This window comes from Molossus molossus, unplaced genomic scaffold (genome assembly GCF_014108415.1).
Source record: "Molossus molossus isolate mMolMol1 unplaced genomic scaffold, mMolMol1.p scaffold_m16_p_6, whole genome shotgun sequence".
NCBI classification, from domain to species: domain Eukaryota; kingdom Metazoa; phylum Chordata; class Mammalia; order Chiroptera; family Molossidae; genus Molossus; species Molossus molossus.
The window spans coordinates 18379260-18402547 of record NW_023425399.1 but is presented as its reverse complement, the minus strand read 5'-3'; the positions used below and the strand labels follow the sequence as shown (position 1 = coordinate 18402547).

The 23288-nt window shown below is 54.7% G+C and overlaps 1 protein-coding gene across 2 annotated transcripts in view; it reads left to right on the top strand.

The window, feature by feature from the left end:
• Window positions 1-2430, top strand: part of SRC (SRC proto-oncogene, non-receptor tyrosine kinase) — a 63183-nt gene extending 60753 nt beyond the window's left edge. For both annotated transcript variants that reach the window (XM_036245148.1, XM_036245149.1), the window contains one exon: window positions 184-2430. In XM_036245148.1, coding sequence (XP_036101041.1) covers window positions 184-392 — 209 coding nt within the window. In that variant the 3' untranslated portion in view covers window positions 393-2430. The remainder of the gene's footprint in view (window positions 1-183) is intronic.
• Window positions 2431-23288: the final 20858 nt, after the last annotated feature.

Sequence of the window (23288 nt, the reverse complement as noted above, 5' to 3'; positions counted from 1 at the left end):
AAGAAAGAAGTCGAGCATCCGATCGTAGCTCTCTCTGGTCCGGGCCTCCAGCTTGGGGAGGGGCTTTCCCTTGGTCACACCCACCTGTCCTGGCAGGAAGCCCTCTCTGATATTCTCGGCAGCTTCCCTCCACCCCACTTCCCTCCCCAAAGCCAGCCTCCTCACTCCTCCCTCTGCCCACAGGGATGGTAAACCGTGAGGTGCTGGACCAGGTGGAGCGAGGCTACCGGATGCCCTGCCCGCCTGAGTGCCCCGAGTCCCTGCACGACCTCATGTGCCAGTGCTGGCGGAAGGAGCCGGAGGAACGGCCCACCTTCGAGTACCTGCAGGCCTTCCTGGAGGACTATTTCACGTCCACGGAGCCCCAGTATCAGCCTGGAGAGAACCTATAGGGAGCAGGCTACAGGGCCAGACTGGCTTCTCGGCTTGGATCTGGGGCTGGGTGACCCCGTGGGTCCTGCCTCCTTCTGCCTGCCCGCTGTAGATCCTCTGTGAGGCTGAGTTGCCAGTGATGAGGCCTCTCCTTTTGTGGCATGGAAGGGCCTAGGGCTGGGCGCAGCCCCGAGGGCAGGCTCCGAGGCTGGCACAGTGACTGTGTCCCGGCTCTGGTTCCGGCTCCAGCCACGTGCCTCCTCGTGCACCTTCCGGAGCTCTGTGTTATGGCAGGAGGACCTGGGAAGAAGGGCTGGGGCTGAGGGCTCCCTTTCCCGGCCTCAACCGACTTTACACATTGGCTCCTTCCCACTTCCGTGCCACCCAGGTCTGCCTGCTGAGCTGGCCAAAGAGCCTTTCCAAAGAAAAGTGATAGGCCCTCGGCCGTCAGCCTGCCTGATACCTGCCCCTTGCGGTCCATTTCAGAAACACTTTTTTGTGGAGGCCACTGGGTCCAGACCCCTCTGCCATGGCTCCCAAGCAGGAGGCCTAGACTGACTTGATGATGGTGGGTGGGGTGGGCACCCTCTCAAACCCTGCCCTTCTTAGACCCAAGAGACCCTTAGAGATCGTCACTTCCTTGTCCCCTGTTACCAATGGGGAAACAGTCCAGAGAGGTTGACTTACCCAAGGCCACAGAGCAGTCAGGGTTGAGGTGGGATCAGAACCCGGTGCTCCCTCTGTCTTCCTCAGGAACCAACACGCTTGTCCTCAGAGGCATCATGGACAGACTGTGGCAGCCCAAGGGACAAGGGGCCTGAGGGTGGGTTAGAGACAGCAGAGAGTCCTGCTGCTGTTTCCCGCTTAGCGGGACTGTTGTGGGCAGAGAGTAGAGGTGGATGTGGGGCTGAACTAGGAATGAGGGGTGGAGGTGCAGGTCTAGAGAGGCAGACTTGAATCAGAATGTGGGTAGATCTTGACCTTCAGGGCTAGCCAACCATGAAAGGGAGTGAGCTCCCAGGCTCTGGAGGCAATCAAGCAGAAATAGAAGTTCCAAGTGGTTGGGAAGCTTTGGCCCTGGCCTTAGGAGGGAACCCTAGGTTGTCTGCCCAGTTTGTCCTGTGTCATTTCAACTCCTGGTCCCTGCTCTCCTCCCCAAGTTGGCACCTCTAAACTCATGAGTAGGGACGGGAATGCCTAGGCTGGGTGAGAGGACGAGGGTGTCCGCTGCCGTGCACCAGGACTGGCTGTGGACCTGGGGTGGACCGTGCTGCTTCTCTGCGTTGCAGTGTCTGCCTCCATCGGTGGCCACGGCCTCTGCCATTGCTCCACTCCTGTCCAGACGCCGTGGCCTGGCATCCCACAGAGAGCACAGGCTGGGTGTCAGGAGACTGTTTTGGCCCTAGCTCTGCTGTTCAGGCTGAGGGTGTGGGTGGCATCTTCCTGGGCCTCAGTGTGCTCCTCTTAAAGGGGGTGGCTGACAGTTTGTGGGCAGCTTGCCAAGGGCCTCTGTGTGTGTGTGTATGTGTGTGTGTGCACGTGTGTGTTCCTCCATGTGTGTCCATATTTAACATGTAAAAATGCCCCTTACTCTGTCCCCCAGACACATTGTACATTTCACCCACAGCCCCCCCTCATAGCAATAACATTCCTGCTGCCAGGGATTCTTGAGCCAGCCAGCGGGGAAGGAGGCCAAGCGGTGCCTGCCTATGAAATTTCAACTTTTCCTTTCATACATGTTTATTACCCAAGTCTTCTGTCTGTCCCAGTCCCAAATCTGGGCTCGCATACAACAGCGTGCTCCCAAATCCCCTTCTAAATGCCCAAGGCCCTTTGTATAAGGTGTCCGGATACTGTCCTTTTTTTAAAGCAAGAAAACAACAAACAAACAAACAAACAGTGTTTTGTAGATTCCAGATGACTATGCAGAGGCCTAGGGGACCCCTGGCTCTGGGCAGGGCCTACGGTTCCCACATTCCATGGCCCAGGCTTGGGGGGAGGGAGAGGGAACCCAGAATTGGTTGTAAATACTTTGCATATTGTCTGATTAAACACAAACAGACCTCAGAGTTCAACCAGTGATTTATTGAGCATCTACTGTGTGCTGGAGGGTGACGGGGTGGGAGGTGAAGACAGACCGCCGTCAGAGGGGTCTTTGTGCGGGCAGCATTGGTGCCTGGAGGGTTCAGGCCTCGGCGTGACATGATCAGATTGGAGACAACAGTCACTGTGGCATGTGACCACGTGTGCACACCTGTACTTGCGTTTGGGGAGTGAGCACATTCGGCAGAAGGCTCGCTGGTTGTGTCTAAGCTGCAACAGATGAAACCCAGGACTCCCAGTCTCAGCAGTTCGGAATGCTGATGCCCTTGGTAGATGGTGGCGGGTGGCACTCGGCTCTGGTGGGGTTGTCGGGTTGTGGGTGTGCTCCCCGGGAGATGTGGCTTGTGGGTGCTATCTGTGTGTTTCCTAGGAGTGCTGGGCAGGGTGTGAGGTGGGGCTGGGTCAACCAAAGTCCTGAGCTCTCTGGAGAGACATCCCAAAACTCTTCCTCTCTTCCCTTCTCTGCCGCCACCAGTAGACACAACTGGGAAGTTCATTTGCAACAGTCTATACGAAGAAATTTATTATACATCGGATCACACACCTATCCATGAGTCACCTCCGGTCGTAATAACACTTTAATTAAAAACAAATGTCAAAATCGGGATATTACTCTTTTCAGTATTATTTTCATAAACCTGAGACCCTAAGGGTGTGCTCATGACTTAGGAGCATGAATAGGATCTCCCAAGTAGCATGGATGTGAGTTTGTGGTATAGTCTGTGTTCATGGCGGTGTGTGTGTATGTTTGTGTGTGTGTGCCTTTATGTTCATGTGGGTATGTCTGGAGGGCCTGTTCATCCATGGCTCTGTGTATCTCTACACACAAGTGTTCAGGTAGTGTGCTAGCCTGTGGGCTCCTGGGGTGTGTGTGTACCTAGGTATAATGGGGTATGAAGCCAGTGGGTCTGTTTTTTAGAGCTGTGTGTACATGAGTTTGTGTGTATTGCTTGGACACAAATCCAGGTCCTTCCAGCTTGAACATGCAGGCTCCTGGGCTGTGGGCATCAATGTGTGTAACTGGGTTCTGTGGACAAGCATGGGGCAGTGTGGGTCCGCGCGGATCCATGTAGGCTCTGGAGCGCACCACCAAGCTGCCAGCAGGACCCACGTGTACCCTGGGACTCAGGAACATGTGCAGGCTGGGGATGCGCCCCAGCCCCTGCAGGGACAAAGCCCTAGGCTGCACTGCCTGGCGGGTCAGAATGCGCCTGCTCAGCGCTGGGTGGCGGTCCCAGCCTAGCCGGCCTGCGTGTTCCCCAGGTGCCCCCGGGAGAGGTCCTGCCTGCACCCCCTTTCTGTCCCATCTCGCTGTGTGTTTCTGCGTGTCTCTCTGTATGCCTTTCCCTCCCTGCCTCTCTGTCTCTCCAGTTTTCTCCTGCCCTCTCTTCAGTGTGGCTCCAGCTCCCTGTCTTGACCATATTTTGTGTTTCTTTCTATTCCCTTCCCCCACACTTCTTGGTCTTTCTTTGTGTGTCTCTGTGCTTCTGATTTGCTGCCATTGTTTCTACATGTGTCTCTCTGTTTCTCACTGTTGTTTGTTTCTTTTTTTCTCTGCCTCCCTGTGTTCTCTTCCTTCATTCTCTCTCCCTCTCCCTCTCTTTCCGATTTTCTTCCTTATCAATATCTTGATGCCCCTGACTCTTCCCCAGGCTTCACACCTCCATGCCTTTGCCCAGGCTGTTTCTGCTACTGGGAATGCCCTTTCTTTCCTCTCTGCAACCTGGCAAACTCCTATTCATCCTTCAAAACACATCTCGGAGGCCATGGACGGCCTCTGGGAGCCTTCCCTGACCCCCTGGAACTTGCAGGGTTGTCTAGAACAGGAACTTGAAGGAATGGGGCAATTCTCGCTGATGCCCCCAGATCTGGCCCACCTCTGGTTCTGACCCTCTCAGTCTGGGCCTCTGTTCAGTTTGCTTTTGTTTGACTCTTAATGAGAGAGACGGAGGGTAGAGAGGCGAGAGATGCCCACTCTGCTGGGACCGCCGTCTCACAGTCCCTCTGCGCCCCCCCCCCATATGCAGCCCTGTCCAGTTTCCAGCCCACTTCAGAGGACTGGACCCCCTGGAACCAACCCTGTGGCCACCCCGCCTCTCTTCCTGATTTCAGTGGTTTGCTCTTATTCTGCGTGCATTTTTTTCTTTCTTTTTTCATCCTCACCCGAGGACATTTTTCCATTTTTTGTTCAGGTAGAGTGGGAGGGAGAGAGAGGAACAGAGAGAGAGAGAAACATCGACGTGAAGGGACACATCGAGTGGCTGCCACCCACACAACCGACCAGGGCCGGGGACGAACTGCAACCGAGGTACGTGCCCTTAGCGGGAACCGAACCGGGTCTCTCAGGACCGCAGGCCGACGCTCTAACCGCTGAACCAAACCAGCCAGGGCCATTTTTTTCTTTTTGCGGTAAATGTTTTCCTCCTTGAAAAAATAAATCTTGACAGAAGAGTAGGAAATACAGAAAAGCACACACACACAAAATCATAATTTATTTTCTCTACCCCATCCCTCCACCTGGAAACATGGGGCATGTTTCTGGGTGTGTGTCCATCTGGTCCTCACCTGTTCTCTGCCCATCCGCCTCTGTGCCTCCTTGTCTCTCTGTCTCTGAATGTGTCTCTGTGTCTGTCTCTCTGCTCTCTGGTCCACGTTTATTGGCTCTCACTCGGGGCTGCCGGCCTGTTCATTCTTTCATGCACTCAAAGGTAAAACTCGTGTTGAAGATTCCCCCTGGGCCCAGTCCTGCCATGGGTCCGTATGGATGTGTGAGGGCGCATGTTTGCCTGTGTGTCTGTATCAGGCCCTCTGTGCCAGGTCTGTCTGTCTGCCTGGCCCTCTGTGCCAGCCCCCTCATTGCCTCCCTTTCTCCCTGGATTCTTTGCGCTCCCTCCCACTGTTGTACTTCCAGTGTGTGTGTGTCACGTGTGTGTGTGTTTCATGTGTGTGGTGTCTGTGGTGTGCAGTGTGCGTGGTGTGCACTGTGCTGTGTGTATGGTGTGTGCCTTAGGTCATATGTGTGGCATGTGCATGTCCCTGCTTCCCCCTGCCTTCCACGCTTTAACCCCCTGCTCCCTCCACCTCTTCCTTTATCCTCGGTTCCTTTCATCCTCTTCCTCTCTTTCTCATAAAATTCTACCGCAGACCTTGTGCTGGAGGTGCATTCAAGCTCACTCGCACGTGCACACACACACACACACACAGCCATACACATGGTTCGTGGTCTGCATTTTCTTTCATCTCTGTCTTTTCCCATTTTTCTCTTGGGGGCTCCAAAAAGCTGTGGTTTGTAGAGCGAAAACAGAAACACAACACACAGAGATAGAGACAACAGCCAGGGAAAGGGGCACAGATGGGGGTGTGTGGGGGCAGGGACGGGGCCTGAAGATGAAGCTTTGTGCATCTGTCTGTCTGTCATCTATCCCGCTCTTGCTTTCCCAGACTTCCCCTCTGTGGGCTCTTCCTACCCAGTGCCCAGAGCTGTGCTTCCTTCGGAATGTGCCCAGTGGGACCCTGGGGCTGTGTGCCCTGCCAGGGTCTGCCTGTGCATCCATCTGTCTGTCTGTCTTTGCCTGCCCCCCCCCCTTGTTTCCCCTTTGCTGTGGTCTTATTAAACATCCATCTCTTTCTTTATTTTTGTTAATCCTCACCTGAGGATATGTTTTTCCATTGATTTTAGAGAGAGTGGAAGGGAGGGAAGGAGGGGGGGAGAGAGGGGGGGAGAGAGAGAGAGAGAGAGAGAGAGAGAGAGACATTGATTGGTTGCCTCCTGGACCCACTCCAACTGGGAAGCTGGGGCCTGGGATCTAACTTGCAACCCAAGCACGTGCCCTTGATAGGGGATTAAACCCGTGACCCTTTGGTGCATGGGCTGACGCTCCAACCACGAACCACACCGGCAAGGGCTCTATCTCTTTATTTTTTAAAACTATTTTTATTGTTGAATGTATTACAGATCTCCTCCCCTTTTTCCCCCATTGACCCCTCCTTCCCGCTCCCATCCCCCTTCTGCCTTCCCCATACTATTGTCTGTGCCCATTGGTTATGCATATATGCATAGAAGTTCTTTTTTTTATCCTCACCCGAGGACATTTTCCCATTTTTTTGTTCAGGTAGAGTGGGAGGGAGAGAGAGGAACAGAGAGAGAGAGAGAAACATCAATGCGAAAGGAACACATCAAGTGGCTGCCACCCGCACGACCGACCAGGGCCGGGGACAAACTGCAACCTAGGTACATGCCCTTAGCGGGAACCGAACCCCGGTCTCTCAGGACCGCAGGTCGACGCTCTAACCCCTGAGCCAAACCAGCCAGGGCTAGAAGTTTTTTGTTTTATCTCTTCCCCTCCTCCCCTCTTCAGTCTAACAACCAATTTGTACTTCTTAATCCCTTTACCTTTTTCACCCATCCCCCCAACCGCCCTCCCATCTGGCAACCAACAAAAAGTTCTCTGTATCTATGAGTCTCTTTCTGTTCTGCTTGTTCATTTGATTTGTAGATTCAATTGTTGATAGATATGTATTTATTGCCATTTTGTTGTTCATATTTCTTATATTCTTCTTCAAGAAGACCCTTCGATGTTTCATATAATACTGGTTTGGTGGTGATGAACTCCTTTAGCTTTTTTTTTTTTGTCTGGGAAGCTCTTTATATATCCATCGATTCTAAATGATAGCTTTGAAGGATAGAGTTATCTTGGTTGTAGGTCCTTGCTTTTCATCACTTTGACTATTTCTTGCCACTCCCTTCTGGCCTGCAGTTTCTTTGACAGTCTTATGGAAGCTCCCTTGTAGGTAACTAACTGCTTTTCTCTTGTTGCTTTTAAGATTCTCTGTCTTTAACCTTTTGCATTTTGCTTATGATGTGTCTTGTGTGGGCCTCTCTGGGTTCATCTTGTTTGGGACTCTCTGTGCTTCCTGGACTTGTATGTCTGTTTCCTTCACGAAGTTAGGGAAGTATTTTTTCAATCTCTTGCTCTCTCTCTTCTCCTTCTGGCACCTCCATGATGTGAATATTGGTACACTTGAAGTCATCCCAGAGGCTCCTTACTCTACCTTCATTATTTTTGGATTTCTTTTCCCCTTTGCTGTTCTGATTGGGTGTTTTTTGCTTCCTTATATTCCAAATCCATGGTTTGCTTCTCAGCTTCACCTACTCTACTATTGATTCCCTGTCAATTATTCTTTATTTCAGTTAGTGCATCCTTCATTTCTGCCTGGTCCTTTTTTATGCTCTTGGGGTCCTCACTAAGTTCCTTGAGCATCCTTATAATAAGTGTTTTGAACTCTGCATCTGTTAGATTGTTTGTCTCCATTTAGTTTAGTTCTTTCCTGGAGTTTTGTTCTGTTCTTTCATTTGGGACCTGTTTCTTTGTCTCCTTATTTTGGCTGCCTCCCTGTGTTTGTTTCTATGTATTAGGTAGAGTTGCTATGTCTCCTATATTTCATAGGGTGGCCTATTATAATAAGTGTCCTGTAGGATCCAGTGGCACAGCCTCCCTGATTACCCCAGCTAGGCCTTTGAGGTGTACCCCTCATGTGGACTGTACACCCTTTTGTTGTAATTGAATCTTGATTGCTGTTGGCACGTCAATGGGAGGGATTTACTCAGGCTCATCAGCTGCAAGTACTGGCTGTGCTCACTGACCACCGACCTCTGACTGCCTTGGAGGATCAGCTGTGCAGGGCCCACCACACAGAGCAAGACTTACTTCCAAAGGGATCTGGTACCCACTGAGTACACTCCTTGAGAGTGTCACTTGTGGAGGTGGTTGGGTGGTGGTGCTTTGATGTGGTCTGAAGCTATCCACTGGGTGTGCTGGCTCTGGGGCAAGGTCAGCCACTGCCTGTGTTCTACTGGGGGCCACCAGGAATAAGCTACAAAGCAGTCTGCAGATGACTGCCTCTTTTGCTGGGCTTGGAGGTGCGCAGGCAAAACCAAGTTGTAAACCAAGGCTGATTGCTTCTAGTGCCAGGCCTGGGGCCACTTAGCAAGAGGTATGGGGCTCATTGAGACCAGATGCTGCTTGTTTGAGAGACTTTGGGAAAATCTGAAGCAGGAGCCAAGACAGGCCAATAATATGGTAAAGCCACTGGAACAAGCTTGGGTGGGCCTGAAAGTTGGGTGGGGCGGGGCCTCAGGGAATCACCAGGGCGGGGCAAACAGTGTGAGCCAGGTACTGGAGTCCCAGATATGGGGACTGTCTGCCGCCCTAGGGAAGGGCTCACCAAAGGAACAACACATCTGTCTGGGAGAAAGCTGACTCTCTAGCCCTTGCCCGATGCCAAACAATGCTCCGTATGTCTCTGGTGCCTTTCAAGCTGCCTCCCCTGCACTGGAGCCCAGAGGGTGTGAGTCTGAGTAAGTCCATGCGAGGGCTCTTTAAGAGGAACTGCCTGGGACTCTAGAAGCCTCAGCCTCCTTCAGCCTTCCTCAGCCTCAATTTTCACTATTTTTTACAGCTAGAAGTTAAGGGGACTTCTCTTACTGGCACTGGAACCCTGAGTTGGGGGGGTCTGGTGTGGGATGAGGACCCCTCACTCCTCAGGGAGGACCTTAATGGCCGAGGTGTCCCTCCTGATTTTTATCCCCACACGTGGGTGTGGGACCAGCCCGTCCACCCCTCCTACCAGTCTCTGTGTGGCTTCTTTAATTTCATAGTTGTAGGACTTTCAGCTTGATTTCAAGCGGTTCTGAAGGGTGGTGGTTCTGTAGTCTAGTTGTAATTTTGATGTGGTAAGAGGAGGTGAGGACGGCATTTACCTATGCCACTGTCTCGACCGGAAGTCTCCATCTCTTTCTTTGATTGTCCTGTCCCCAGGGTGGAGTGTGTGTGTGTCTGTCTGTGGCTGGATCTCAGTGCCAGTGGGTCTGTCCCACGTCCACCTCCCTGAAGCTCTTTTAAATATCCTCCTTCCCCTTCTTCTCACCTTTCCTGCCTCTTGGTGTGTGTGTGTGTGTGTGTGTCTACCCATGAACCTCTCTTCCACCACCTTTTCCCTTCCCAGGGCCCTATGGGGTGATTTTTCTGCTCACTCCCTCTCTTGGCCCCTATGCTGGTCCCCATGCTCCCTCCAGCCTTGGCCTCAAGCCCTCCCTCCTGGATGGTTTCTCTGATGACCATTCCCTGGACACCTTGCCCTCAGCCCCCCAAGCTCAGCTCACCTCCTGTGTTCCCACCCACCATTTAGCCTCCAGCGCTGGGCCACCGTCCTCGGAAGGCTCAGCCATCACGCACCCACACTCTTCGGTGGCCGTTCATTTCCTTTCCCACCTCACCCCTGCTCACAACCTTTGCCTCTGGCAGAGGAAGCTCATCAGCCTCACCGGCCGTTCCAGGCCTTTCTGGCGGGATCCAACCGCCCAGGGCACCCTAATCCCTGGCTGCAGGCCTTGCCCACACTGCTCCCCTGCCTTTCCTTCAGCCTAGGAAATCCCCCTCCTCTGGGAAGGCTCCCTGATTGCCCCTTCCCTGGTTCCCTGGGCTCTGGCACTCCCAGCATTAGGGTCTGTCCTGAACTTGGCCTTGAGTTTCCCAGTCCCAGGCTGGGCACCCAACTAGGGTCCAATTATGACTTCTGTGGGCCCTAGTTAGTTTTGTCTTTGTAGGCCCCTTCCTCCATAAACAATTTTAAAAATTGTATTTTTTGGCAATATTGGTATATTTAATATTATATGTTAAAACGTTTTCTTTGAGCTAAAAGCTTATTTTTCATTTTAAGATTTTTAAAAAATTGATTTTTAGAGGCGTGGGGAGAGGGAGAGGGAGAGAAACATTGATGCAAGAGTGGACCATCGATTGGCCGCCTCCTGCAAGCCCCCCACCGGGGATCGAGCCCACAGCCTGGGCATGTGCCCTGACTGGGAGCTGAACCAGTGACCCTCCAGTGCACGGGACAGTGCCCAACCAGTTGAGCCAGGGCTCATTTTTCTTTTGATTCAAAAAACAAAACATTTTCGTGGTCCCCTAAAAGTGTTATGGACTGTTGATTTACTGAGCTCCCGCTCTGTGCCAGGCCTGGGCAAATGCTGTTTCCGGGAGGGCTGTGTGTCCTCTGTGCCTTCTACCTGTGTTTCCTTCTGCTCCATTCTGCCCCCTGCAGTTTGCCCCTGACTCTGTGAGTGAATCAAAGCCAGGTGATGTGTGTGCCAGCACCCTCCCCCCTCCCCCGTCATCTCTGTCTCCCTGTCCATCTCCCCCACCCTAGCAGGTTTGTTTCTTCTCTGGGGTCGTTCATTCATACTCCCAACAAACACCTGTTGTCGGTGTCTGCCAGGGAACAGGGATCTGTCCCTTAGGCCTTCTGCAGGCTTGTTGAATTTCTAGAATAGGTTGTGCTCCTTGCAGCCCCCTCCCCTTGCCATGGCTGGTGTGTGCGTGTGTGTGTGTGCGTGTGTGTGTGTTTCCTTCAGTCCCTCAGCTCTTCAGACTCTTCATAAAACACTCTCTGTGGAGCAGCTGCTCCTGCTTGGCTGTGTGTGTGTGTGTGTGTGTGTGTGTGTGTGTGTATCTATATGTTCTCCCCCAACCCCGGGCCTCCATTGTGATTATTCCAGATGTGCCTGCCCCATCTTTCCATCCTCCCTGGGTCTCTCCCTTCCTCCCTCTGCCCCCCTCTTTCACCCTCTGCTTTTTCGTGCGGCGCTCGTCCTCGATGCTCTGCACCTTTGCTTCCATTCAGTGTACAAGCACACACCCACTCACCAGCTCGTTTTTTCCTTCCTTATTAGGCTTCCATTGAGCTCTTGCTGTACACTGACCCTCGTTGGGGGCTGCAGGCTCAGGGGTGAGGAAAATTTGCTCAAGAGCAGCCCTGGACACGCACTTAACTGTCTAGAAGGATAGATGAACAGAACAGATGCAGAAAGACCCACGGTACCAGGAGCATAGAGACGGGGTCCCGAGCTTGAACTTGGGTCGGGAGGTCTCCCCTAATGAGGAGCTGAGGGAGGCCTGAGAGTGAGTAGGAGTAAAAGGAGAAGAAGGGGGGAAAGAGGGCACCCCAGACAGCAGAACAGCTGCGCAAGGAGCTGGGCAGAGCCGGGCTGGGACTGCCGCTGAGTCATTACATCCTCTCTTCCTCTGCCTCTTCCTTCCTCCCTTTCTGGGGGCTGACTGTGTGTGTGTGAGGGAGGCAGGGAGAGGGAGACAGACAGACACCGGGAGAGGGCGAGAGAGGCACGCGGAAGGCTCCCACTTTGCCTGTTTACCTCCCGCGTCCCCCTCCCCCCTTGCTGGGGCTGTCTTTTTCTGGCCTTGCTGCATTTGTTCATGTGTGTATGTGTGTACGGGGCGTGTATGGTGTGGCTGTGGTATGTGTGGTGTGCATGTAGTATAGTGTGTGTTGTGTGTGTGCTGAGTGGTGTGTGTGGTGGTGTGTATGGTGTGTGTGGTGTGGCATGTTGTCTGTGTGTGGTGATGTGTGTTAGGTGTGTGGGGTGGTGAGTTGCTGTGTAGTGGTATGTGTGGTGTGTACATGTGTGTGTTAGGTGTGTGTGGTATGTGTGGTGTGTACATGCGCATGTTAGGTGTGTGTGGTGTGTACATGTGTGTGTTAGGTGTGTGTGGTGGTGAGTGTGCTGTGTAGTGGTGTGTACTTGTGTGTGCTGTGTGTACGGCATGTGGTCCCTTGCCAACTCCCTGGCTGTTGCCTGAATCCAGCGTGGGCTGCGCTGAGGGTCCCTCCCACCCATTCAGGCATCTTTCTTTCATTTGCTTGTTCCGTCTGAAACCCCAACTGCGCTGCTTTTCCGAGGCAGCCTGGGGCGGCCGGTGCACAGCTCCTTCCTCCTCCGTGCAGCCTCTGCCCCGGTTTCTCTCTCACCCTCTCTCAGGTCACTCTTGCTTAGCCGGCTGTGCTTAGCCGGCTGTGCCTCCTGCCTTTGTGTCTGTCTGTCACCTCTCTGCCCCCCACCCCCACTTTCTCCTCCCTCTTTGTTCTGATTTTCTTTGTCTCTGTTTCTTTCTCTTTTGTTCTTTCTTTGTTTCTCTCTGTCTCTGCCTCTCAATTTTAGCTTAATGTTACCCGGCATTACTTAGTCTATCAAGATGTGACCACACAGTCATACGTGTGCTGTGTGTGTGTGTGTGTGTGTGTGTCCTCCCCCCAACCCTGGCCCCAACACTTGTCCAGGCGTCAGGCGTGTGTGTGCCTGTGCCCGTGTGGCTGAGCCAGGGTCTGGCTCCTGACCTGGCCCGAGCCTCGGCCTGCTGGTTGGATTTCCACCCCCCTTGCTCCACTTCGGGGTCACTGCCACGGGCTGGAGGTTTTGTTTCCTTTCACTCCCTTGGCTTTTCCTAGAACAGCCATCCAAGGAGCAGCTGCTCCTGCCGGCTGTGGTGTGTGTGTGTGTGTGTGTGTGTGTGACACACAGACAGAGACAGTAGCCTCCTGCCCGGCCCCTTCTCTGCGGAGTTGGAGGCTCTTATATTTATTCTGAGTCACTTGCATTTGTCCCTCCATTCAATCAACACCCTTCAGCCTCTCCTGGGTGCTGGGGTGTGAGTGTGTGCGACTCTTCCTTCCTGCCTGTGGCCGGTCTCCACGCAGTTCTGAAACCCGCTCTGCGCGGCCTTCACAGAGGTGGCTGCGTGAGAGCCGCGTGCGGCCAGCGGTGAGTGTCGTCTCTGCACTGCACGGACTGCTCCCGAGAGGGGCCTTTTCCTTCCGGGCAGCCCAGACTGAACCCCGGGTGTGAGAGTGTGAGTGTGTGTGTGTGTGACACATAGAGACAGGACTCCGCTCACCCTGTGCTCTCTGCTCCATCTTGATTTTTCCACACACTGGTTATCAGTCTCTCTCCCCACATCCCCCAGTCTCTCCGTTTCTCCTTCCACATCCATCTCTGAGGCTCTGTCCAGCATTTGCGTTCACTCTGATGAGCACATGGCGGCCTGTCCACCCATCCGTCCACGCAGGCATCTGTCTGTACGAGTCATTTCTGGGCCCTCTCCTCACCCCTGTTCCTGGGCCCACGGTGTCCTCCCCCTGTAGGCAGCTGCGCCCCCTCGGTGCTCACATCCAGCCTCCATCTCTGGCCCCGCACCCGGCTGCCCCTGGGCCCCTCGCCCACCACCAAGCCCTGCACCCCTCTGGGCCCACCCAGACTCAGTCCTTCCCTACCCGCTCCTCCCCCATGTGCCTGCGCCACCCCTCCAACAGGTCATCCTGGCTGGGACACCGGCCCGGGGCCCCACCAGCCTGTACCTCCAGATCGAGGGGCTGGTGCTGGAGATTTCCTTCCTGCCCAGTGGACTCCCTCCTAATTCGGATCGTTCCTGGGTCTCTCTCCTTTTCCATGTGAGGGTTTAGGCCTCAGTCTTTCTCTCTTGGGTCCAATTACCTTTTTATTTCCTTTTTTGGCAGACTTTGTCAGGGTTCTTACCTGGGCATCGTGTGTGTGTGTGTGTGTGTGTGTGTGTGTGTGTCCCTTCCTGTCTCCCTCTGTCACATACATTTTTCTTTTCCTCTCTTTTATTATTCTTATTATTTTTAATCCTCACCCGAGGATATTTTTCCATTTATCTTCAGATAGAGTGGGAGGGAGGGGGGAGAGAGAGAGAGAAACATCAATGTGAGAGAGACACATCGAGTGGTTGCCTCCTACATGACCCAGACCAGGGTGGGGGGACAAATCGAAACTGAGGTACATGCCCTTGATCGGAATTAAACCTGAGACTCTCTGGTCCGCGGGCCAATGCTCTCACCGCTGAGCCAAACTGGCCAGGGCTCCTTTCTCTCTTAAAAAAACAAAATTGATTTAAGAGAGAGAGAGAGGGAGGAACATCGATGGGCTGCCTCCAGCCTAGGACCCAACAGGGGACAGAACTTGCAACTTAGGTATGTGCCCTGACAGAGAATCAAACCCTCAACCTTTTGGTGTATAGGATGACACTCCAACCAACTGAGCCACTGGGCCAGGGCTCTTCCCTCCTTTATCCTCTTCCTCTCGCTTAAAAAATGGAGATATCGCTTACACTCCTTAGAAAGCACAACTCGACACCTGTGGATCGACCTCCGGAGCAAGAAACAGACCATCCCACCCCCACCCACCTCCTCCCTGGCACGACCACCCCACCCCCAGGTGTTCTCACTATTACTGCTTCCCTCCATTGTTTTAAACCCCAAACTTGACATGTTTTCCCCTCCACTGTGTATACATGTGACTGTCTGTCTGTCTCAGAACTTTCTCAGTTGTTGCTTCCCTTCTGGGAATTTCTTGTCTTCGTCCCCTCATTCAATCAACAATGACTGAACACCTCCTAAGATGGGCGAGATGTGTGTCTCCCCCCGCCCCACTCCCTCCCCCAGCCGCTCCTCCGCTCCCTCCGCTCCGGCTCCAAGTCATTATTGAATTCTGCCTCTATCTGTGCGTCACCGTGGAGTGAGCTCGCCCACCGCTTCCCCCACTCTGCGTCCCCCACCTCTCCCTCCCTCCCTCCCTCCCACTCCTGGGGGCTCCATCTAGATGTTTCCAGGTTAGCCTGGCTCTACATCTTCCTTCCTGTCCCTCTCCTGCTTCCCTCCTCCAGCCTCAGAGGGGGCCGCCTCGGAGAGGTGGTGTGAGCTGGCCAGCCGTGCTGTGTGAAGTGTGCCCCTTGCCCCGTGCCCCTCCTCTCCTGTCCCCCTTATCTAGCGAACTTTGCTCCATAGACAGCCAGCTGGGATCTTGGAGCTGAGTCCCAGACCCAGCCGCCCACCCAGGTGCATCTCCCACACTGCAGAGACACACCCCACTCCAGCCCCGCAGGTCCTCTTCCTCCCAGGCTGTCTTCACATCCGAACCTCCCTCTTGCTCCCTGTCTGGCTGCATTTGGTCCCCTCCCGCGGAAAGGGCTCTGACCGCGGCCCTCCCACCTTTTGGAGAAGCCAGGATCTGATTCTGAGATGTGTCTGTCCCCTGAGCCTCTGACACTGTCCCCGAATCTTCCCTCCCCTCCCCATGGCCCTTCACCGTGTTTTTCTCCCTTCTCCCTTCCCACCAAGCCTGCAGGCTTCACCCACTCTGGGCCTCCCTCCCCGCTGGGTAGACACCCCGTTCTGCAGATCTCCCTGTCCACCCACCTCCTGGACCCACTGCCTGCAGGCACCAGCAGGACCTCCGCTCGGCCCACATCCTGTGTCCCAGCAACTTGCCTGCTGTGGGCCTTGTCTCCCTCCTGGGCCACGCTGCAGACCCCTCACTGGCCTCCCTGTCACTTGTCACCTGCTGCAGCACTCCAGCCTGCATGTGGCCTCTCAGAGTGACCCTCCTGCATCAGGTGCTTGTGCGCGCTGGCAGTAAACGGTGACCAAGCACCCCCTGTGGGGCAGGCTCCAGGGACACCAGCGTTTCTGTGGCCTGGCATGGAGGGGCGACCCCGAGCCAGGTGGGCCGGGTGTCACGCATGACCTCACACGCTCTTCCTCACCTTCACGTTCTCCCTTCCGCTCACCCTTCTGTCCTGTTCGTCTCTCCACGTGGCAGTGCGTGTGTTTCCATTTGCCTCGGGGTGAGTGTCTGTGTGTCCCTGTCACTGTCAGGTGGTGTGAGGTTTGTTTTTCTGTCCCTGTGCACCTGTGTGTGAGTCTCTGGTCTTCCTGTCTCTGTGTGTCTGTGGACGTGTGTGTGTGCGTGTGCACGCACGCTTGGCCAGGCGTCCGGTGTTTGTATTTGTGTGTGTGTCTTTTTCTCTCTTTGTGTCCAGGGTGTTTGTGTCTGACAATGTGTATGTCCTTACCTGGGTTTCTAACTGTTCTGCCCGTGTGATGGGAGTGTCTGCTGGTCTCTGTGCGTGTCTTGCTGTGTGGCAGCCACCTGTCTAGATGTTTGTCTGTCGGTGCACAGTGATGACTGTGCAGGGATGTCAGGGGGTGTCCTGGCTGGGTCTCCATGTGTTGTGAAGATCACGATGTCTGGCTGTGTCTCCCTGGGTGTAGGGATTTGTCTGGGTTATTTTGTCTGAGTGTCCGTCTCTTTCCGGGGGCTCTGGAGGTGTCAAGGGCTCCCTGTCTGTCTGGCCACAGATCACCTTCCCCCTTGCTACCCAGCTCACGTCTCTCTTCTCCCCCCTTCCGTCTCTGCATCCCCTTTCCTGGGGGCTTTGCTGGTCCTCACGTCACTGCCTGTGCCTGGCGGCCTCTGTGATCAGGTGGCATGCGTCACACCTCGCCCTGCCTGGGACCCCTCTCCCTGCATGGGCTGTGCGTCATCGGCAGAGTGGGGGTCTCGCCTCGCTGCTCCCGCTCTCCCTGGCCCCCTCCCTCTCTCCCTCTGAGCTTTCTCGAGCTTCCTTCTCCTTCCTTCCTGCGTCAGGCCTGCCTGCGTCTGCCTGTGCCTGTCAAAGCTCCTCACGGCTGGGGGGTCTGCTGGAGAAACCTTCGGGGTCTGCTCAGTCTTTGATCAACAAACCTGAAGGGGGCCAAGGCAGGGCTGGGGGCTTGACACGCCTCCTCTTTTCCTTCCATTCCCCTGTCCCCACAGGGTCCGTCTCCCTCCAGGGGCACCGCCACAGAAGACCCTCATCTCCAGCCCCTCCTGCCCCTTCCTCTGCCCAGCCACCTGCCCTCAGTCTTTCCTTAAATGTGACATGCTGCCCTCACCTCAGGGCCTTTGCACTTGCCGCCCCCTCTGCCTGGTGTGCTCTTTCCAGAGATCTGTGCGCTTGCGCAGCTCCCTCAGGTCTATGCTCCAGTGTCCTCCTCAGAGAGGCCTTCCTGACCTCTAAAACAGCGCCCCCTGGCAGCTCCACTGTTGTACTTGCGGCGTACTTGCTCTTGGCCATCATCTTATATATTGATTTATTGGTGTATTTTCAGTCTCTCAGGCCCCCTCTCTGCCCCTGTGCTGTCGGCCCCAGGAGGGCAGGGCGAGTCTGTCTGCTCTGCTGTCTCCAGCTTCTAGAACTGCCTGGCAGGGGGAAGGCCGCAGCCATGCTCGCTGACCCAGTGAACAAGCTGTTCTCTACACTTGTGCCCCTAGTTTCCTCCTGCCCTTTCCCATCTGCCCGCCCCCTTGGCCAGCTGGTTCCTTCCACCTCACCAGCCCCACTTGAGTGGCTCAGATACCTGCCTCCTCCTGGTCCCCCTGTCTCTGATCTCACCCTATGGACCCTTCTCCACGGCACCAGTGCGGGCTCTGCGGGGCAGCGCTGGTCATACCCTCCCCCACCCCCCACCCCCCAGCGCCCAGGCTCCCACCTCCAGGAAGAGTTCAAATCCACCTTCCTCTGGCCTCCTTTCCGATGCTTCCCAGCGCCCCCCGCCCCCTCCCTCCCTCACCACCTGCCTTCAAACCTCCACGCCTTTGCATGTACTGGCCCCTCCGCTTGGAAATCCCTTTCTTCACTTGCCTACTTGATGAATTCCTACTTTTATTTTTAATTAAACACATGTTTTTATTGAGGTGAAGGTCTTATATCATAAAATTACCTATTTTAAAGTAAATAATTTAGTGGTATTTAGTACAGTCATGATGCTATGCAACCTCTATTTAGTTCTAAAACTTTTTTTATCACCCCAAAATAAAATCCCATACTTTTTTTTTTTTTTTAATGCTCACCTGAGGATATTTTTTCCATTTATCTTCAGATAGAGTGGGAGAGAGAGAGGGGGAGAGAGAGAGAGAGAGAGAGAGAGAGAGAGAGAGAGAGAGAGAGAGAAACATCGACTAGTTGACTCCCACACGACCCTGACCAGGGCTGTGGATGAACCGCAACCAAGGTATGTGCCCTTGACCGGAATCGAACCCGAGACTCTTTGGTCCACGGGTCGATGCTCTAACCGTTGAGCCAAACCGGCCAGGCCCAAACCCCATACTTCTTAAGTAGTTACTCCCGTTTCCCCTGCCCACTTCCTGTCCCTGACAACCACCAACCTGCTTCCTGTCTCTGTGGAGTTCTCTCTTCCAGGTATTTCAGACAGATGTGTCCTAGCATGTGTGGCCTGTTGAGTCTGGCTTCTTTCACTCAGCATAACGTTTCTGAGGTTCGCTCCCGTGGAGCACACGTCAGGACCTCATTCCTCTTCATGGCTGAGTAATATTCCATTGTATGGCTGGACCACGCTTTCCCATCTTGGGAAGGCTGGACTTTCCTTGGGCCTCTGTTTCTGGGATAATCCAGGCCACCCTGGGCTGGCTGCATGCCCTTTATGCCCAAAGCTGTGTCTCTCTCCCTCCCTGCTAAGCTGCCTACCATGGCCACCTCTTCAGTCTTACTGATGTTTTCCCCTTTGCCAGCCTCCTCCTGCTGCCCCTTGGCTAGCTGGCCGGCCATCCCTGCTTCCTCCCCAGAAGGTCAGATCAAAATCTCCAAACATGTCTGACCACATCTGTCCTTCTTGCTGTAGTCACGCCCCTTGCTCCCTGCTCCCTCCAGGCCTCAGCCCCATCACCTCTCAAGCCTGGTCCCCCTTCCAGGATGGTGCCTCCCTCCAGGCAGGTATGGAGAGGGGCTTGTAGGCGAGGGGCCTGTGGCCTAGCCCCTCAGTCCCCTCCTTCTCTCCCTGTCTCCTCCTTCTCCTCTGAGGATCTCCTGCCCTGGTTTCCTCTCACTCTCTGTGAGGGTGGCTTTTGTCCACCTCTGTCCATCACACCTGCTCTCTGGAGCACGAGGTGGCTTTACGCTCCTTTTGAGCATTAAATTCTTTGCCCTGTATGTGTCTGTGTCTGTCTGTCCATCTGACTGTCCCACACACTGTTATCTTTGCTTTCTCTCTGCTCCAACCCTGGGGGTCATTGCCATTCTCCTAGTGTGTCACACATACACACACACAGATGCACGCTTGCATGCACACACACACACAGATGCACACGTGCACGCACGCACACACACACACAGATGCACGTGTGCATGCACGTGCGCGCGCACACACACACACACACACACAATGAGAGAGCAGGAGCCTCCTCGCTGTGGGTTCTTGCTTTTGTGCTCATTCTGAGTCACCAGCATTCGTCCCTCTATGCAGTCAGCGCCCTGGAGACTCTCCTGTGCTGGGCTGTGCGTGTGTGTGTGTGTGTGTGTGTGTGTGAGAGAGACACTCTCTCCCCCTCCCCTTCCTCTAGCCCGTTCCCTGTCTCTAAGGCAGAACTGAAATCTGCCCTGGCTCTGAGAGAGACAGAGAGGGGGACGTGGGGTGACCCTGCTGCTCCCTGCTCCCCTTCCTTCTTGTGGTCTCTGTCTCTGACTCTCGGTCTCCACTCTTCTCTCCCCATCATTCTGCCTCCATCTCTCTGCTCCCGCCACTCTCTTCCTCTTTCTCCTTCTCTTGGCCTCCCTCTCCTTCCTCCTCGATTTTTCCAGATGCGCCCACGTCTGACTCTGTGTCCCATGCCACGTATTCCCGCCCTCCCCCCTCCTCTCTCGCGCTGTCTTCTCTCCCCTCTCCTGGCCTCCAGCATGTCTCTGTGGTGTCTTTGTGTCTCTGTGTGTCTCCACATCTGGGTCTCTTTCGCTCCCTCCACCTGCCCCTAACCTGCTGGGGCTCCCAGGGGCACTATCGGGGCCTTCTCTCCCACGGGTACCCCAGCTGTGGCCTCACCCCCTCCTGGGTATTGTGCTGAAGGATCCTCACATCCCCACACCTGGCAGACCCCACCTGAGACCTGGCCCCCAGGTTCCTGAGTTGGGGGTCTATATCCTTCCCCTGGTTGCCCAGGTGAGCCTGGCCAACCCCTGCTCTCCATAGTGAACTGCCAAGAAGGTCCCTAGACTGTCCCAGGCAGCTCTCCATCCACCCACGGCTCTTGGGCTCTGGGACTCTCCTCTGGAACACCCCACCGCTGCCGGGGCCTCTGGGTCAGCCCAGACTTGTCACTCGAGATTGCAGTCGGCTCCAGGGGACCAGGCTGGAGCCCCAACCTAGCGCCAGGAGCCTGTACACAGTAGGTGACCAATAAAAGCACCTCAGGCTCCTTCAGGAGTTCATGCTACCTGTGTGAGTGTGGTGTGTTTACAGGTCTAAGGCTCTGTGCCCGAGGCTGCCTGCTTCCCCTGCCCTCCTCCCCCTCTAGTCTCCCCGCAGCCCCAGGGTCCACGGTGTGTGCGCGCAAGCGTGTGTGCAAGTGTGCCGAGCACCTCCTCTCGCTTGCTCTCTGGCTTCATCTCCATGCACTCTCTGTACCATTTTTCTTCTTTTTTTCAAGGCACATGTTTTTTTTCTGATCCAAAAGCAATGCATCTATCTTTATGATAGAACATTTAGGAAACACAGAGAAGCAAGGAGTGGACCATAGATGTCCCCTGCTGGTCCTGTTTTCCAAGAGGAGGCAGCATTCCCGGGAGCAGGCCAGGCGAGATTGTAACTGTGTGTGTGTGTGTGTGTGTGTGTGTGTGTGTGTGTCTACGCGCGCCCGCATACATGCGTGTTCCTCCCAAACTTTCTACCGCCTTCCTTCTTTGTCCTGCCCTCTCAGTCCTGGTCACCATCTCCCTGGTCTGCCTCTGTGTCTGGGCACCTATCTCTGCAGGGTTCAGCTCTCAGCCCGGGGCTCCCACCCACCTTCCCTTTTATTCATTCATGAAACCCATTCTGAAGACGAGGGACCAGGAATGTGTGTCTGTGGGAGAGCGTGTCGCCACCCGTGGCTCAGGTCTCATTGAGTTTGCCCCGCCCTGTGAGCTCCTGGGTGCCTGTCCGGGTGTGTGTGGCTCCCTGGACCCATCTGTGTGCTTGCCACCCCTCTCGGCAGTCGTCGTGAATCACCGTCTGTGTGTGTGTTCACTAGATCCCTTTCTTGGGTTTCCTCAGTTTGCTCTCCCTCTATGTCCACGGGCCACTCCCATTCATAAGTTTCTTTGCTCATTCAAAAACCGGAACGGCACATTTCCTACATCGTCTGCCAGGCACACAAAGCGCATTATTCCCTTTGTAATAAAAACTGCCCATTAAAGTGATGGCCAAACCTGTGAGAATAATGAGGGTGTTAGAGCTCACGGGGAGCGTCCCACTGAGTCATGCCCTGTGCTGGGTGGTGTGAGTGTCTGTCCGCCCTTCCCCACTGGTTCCCGTCTACCTCTCCTCTCTTTTCTTCTCCACCCTTTTCCTTCCTTGGAGATTTCTGGACTTTCCCTCTGGCTGCTCATGCTTCAACCTAAAGAATGGGATTGTGTGTGTGTGAGAGTGTGTGTACGTGCAGGTGTGTGTGAGCGAGGTGTGCGAGTATGTGCGTGTGTGAGCTTGTGTGTAGGTGTGGGTGTGCGAGCGAGTGCGTGTGAGTGTGTGAGTGTGCATACACGCCTCCCCGCCTCTTGCTGGTCCTCTCGCGCCCTGGCAGGCTTGTTCCCCTCCGTGGATGTTTTCTTTCCTTTAGAAATGACATTTATTGTTTTCCTTTGGTTTCAGAAGTAATATGTGTTCACTGCAGAGAAGGTGGAAAATACCAGAAAGAATGTGCAGAAGAATATAAAGTGAAAATCCCTGTAATCCCACCTCCCAGAGAGAGAGGAGCTTCTGTTAACATGGGGGAGGGGGGTCTCTTCAGAATCTTTTCTTGTATCTGTGACCTTTTTGTCTCTGCAGATTCAATTTCACTCTGTTTTCATGTATTCCTTCCTTCAGAAGCATTTGGGGGTCCCCACTGGGGACTTTGTCAGCCCCTCTGAATGTCTTGGTCTGGGAGGTCTGTCTGTCTGTCTGTCTGAGAGTCTCCTATGTTTTCCTCGGGGGGTTATCAGACGTGTGTGTGTGTGTGTGTGTGTGTGTTGAGAGAGAGAGAGAGAGAAAGAGAAAATGAGCTGAAGAAATAGCTGCGGAAAGAGAGACAGAGACCAAAAAGACCCCACATCCCCTCCCCTCTCTTCCCTCTCCTGCCACCTCCCTTAGGATCCAGAGACCGACCGTTTTGGGTGCCTGCTTGTGTTCTTCCATCCCTTTTCCTGCTCCTGTCCCTAAAGAGTGAAGAACCTGGGGTGGGGGGTGGGTAAGGCAAATGGAGAGCACAGCCCCCACCAGCGAGTGGAAGCAGGAAACTGGACCGTGCTTCTGGAAGGTTTTCTGTGCAGCGGGAGATGAGGGTGGCCGAGGACCGGGGCCTGGGCATGGAGCGTAGGGGCTGGGGGCAGGGGGCTGGGGACTGGGGCATGGTTCACAGGCAGCAGGAGTGGCCCGTCTGTCTCCCAGCCTCTCCCCACTGCCCAGGTCGCTGCCCACTCGGAGAACTCGGCTCTCTGTCCGCTGTGTCTTGCTGTGTGTCTCTCTCTCCCTCAACTCTGCCTCTGCCTTGCACCACGACACACAAGATAAGCTTCTGGACTTGGGTGCCTGACACCTGTTCACATCTGTCAGGCGAGCGATGGAGCCTAAGCGTCCTTGGCTGCAAACGGGATAAGAAGAGCTCGGAGGCTCCGATGTGACGGTGCGTGTAAGAAGGCTTAGCACAGGGCAGGGCACGCAGCAGGTGGCTCGACATGCTGGTTACCTGGGTGCCTGCTGCCACCGTTCCTTCTCAGGGGCTGAAGCACAGCTCACCGAACTCTGTCATCTCCCTCCCTCCTTCCCTCCCTCCCTCCCTCCCTCCCTCCCTCCTCTCGTTTCTTCCACACACAACTCCATGCATCACTTCCTTCCTGGCTCCAGGCTCTGTGTGGGCCCAGGTGAGCTCACACACATTTGTGTACAGCACCAAGATCTCGCCAAGTCCCAGGAGGGGCTCTGCCACAGCTCCCTCCCCAGCCCTGTTCATGGCCCGAAGCTCCCTTCTGAGCAGGGACTGAGGGCCGGCCTGCCTGCTGCCCATTCCTCCCTGGAGCTTTGGCCTCACCCATCTGGCACAGGGCCAGGCACACGTGAGGGGAAGGGATGCTGGAGAGTGTCTGGGACAACGAATAGCCTCC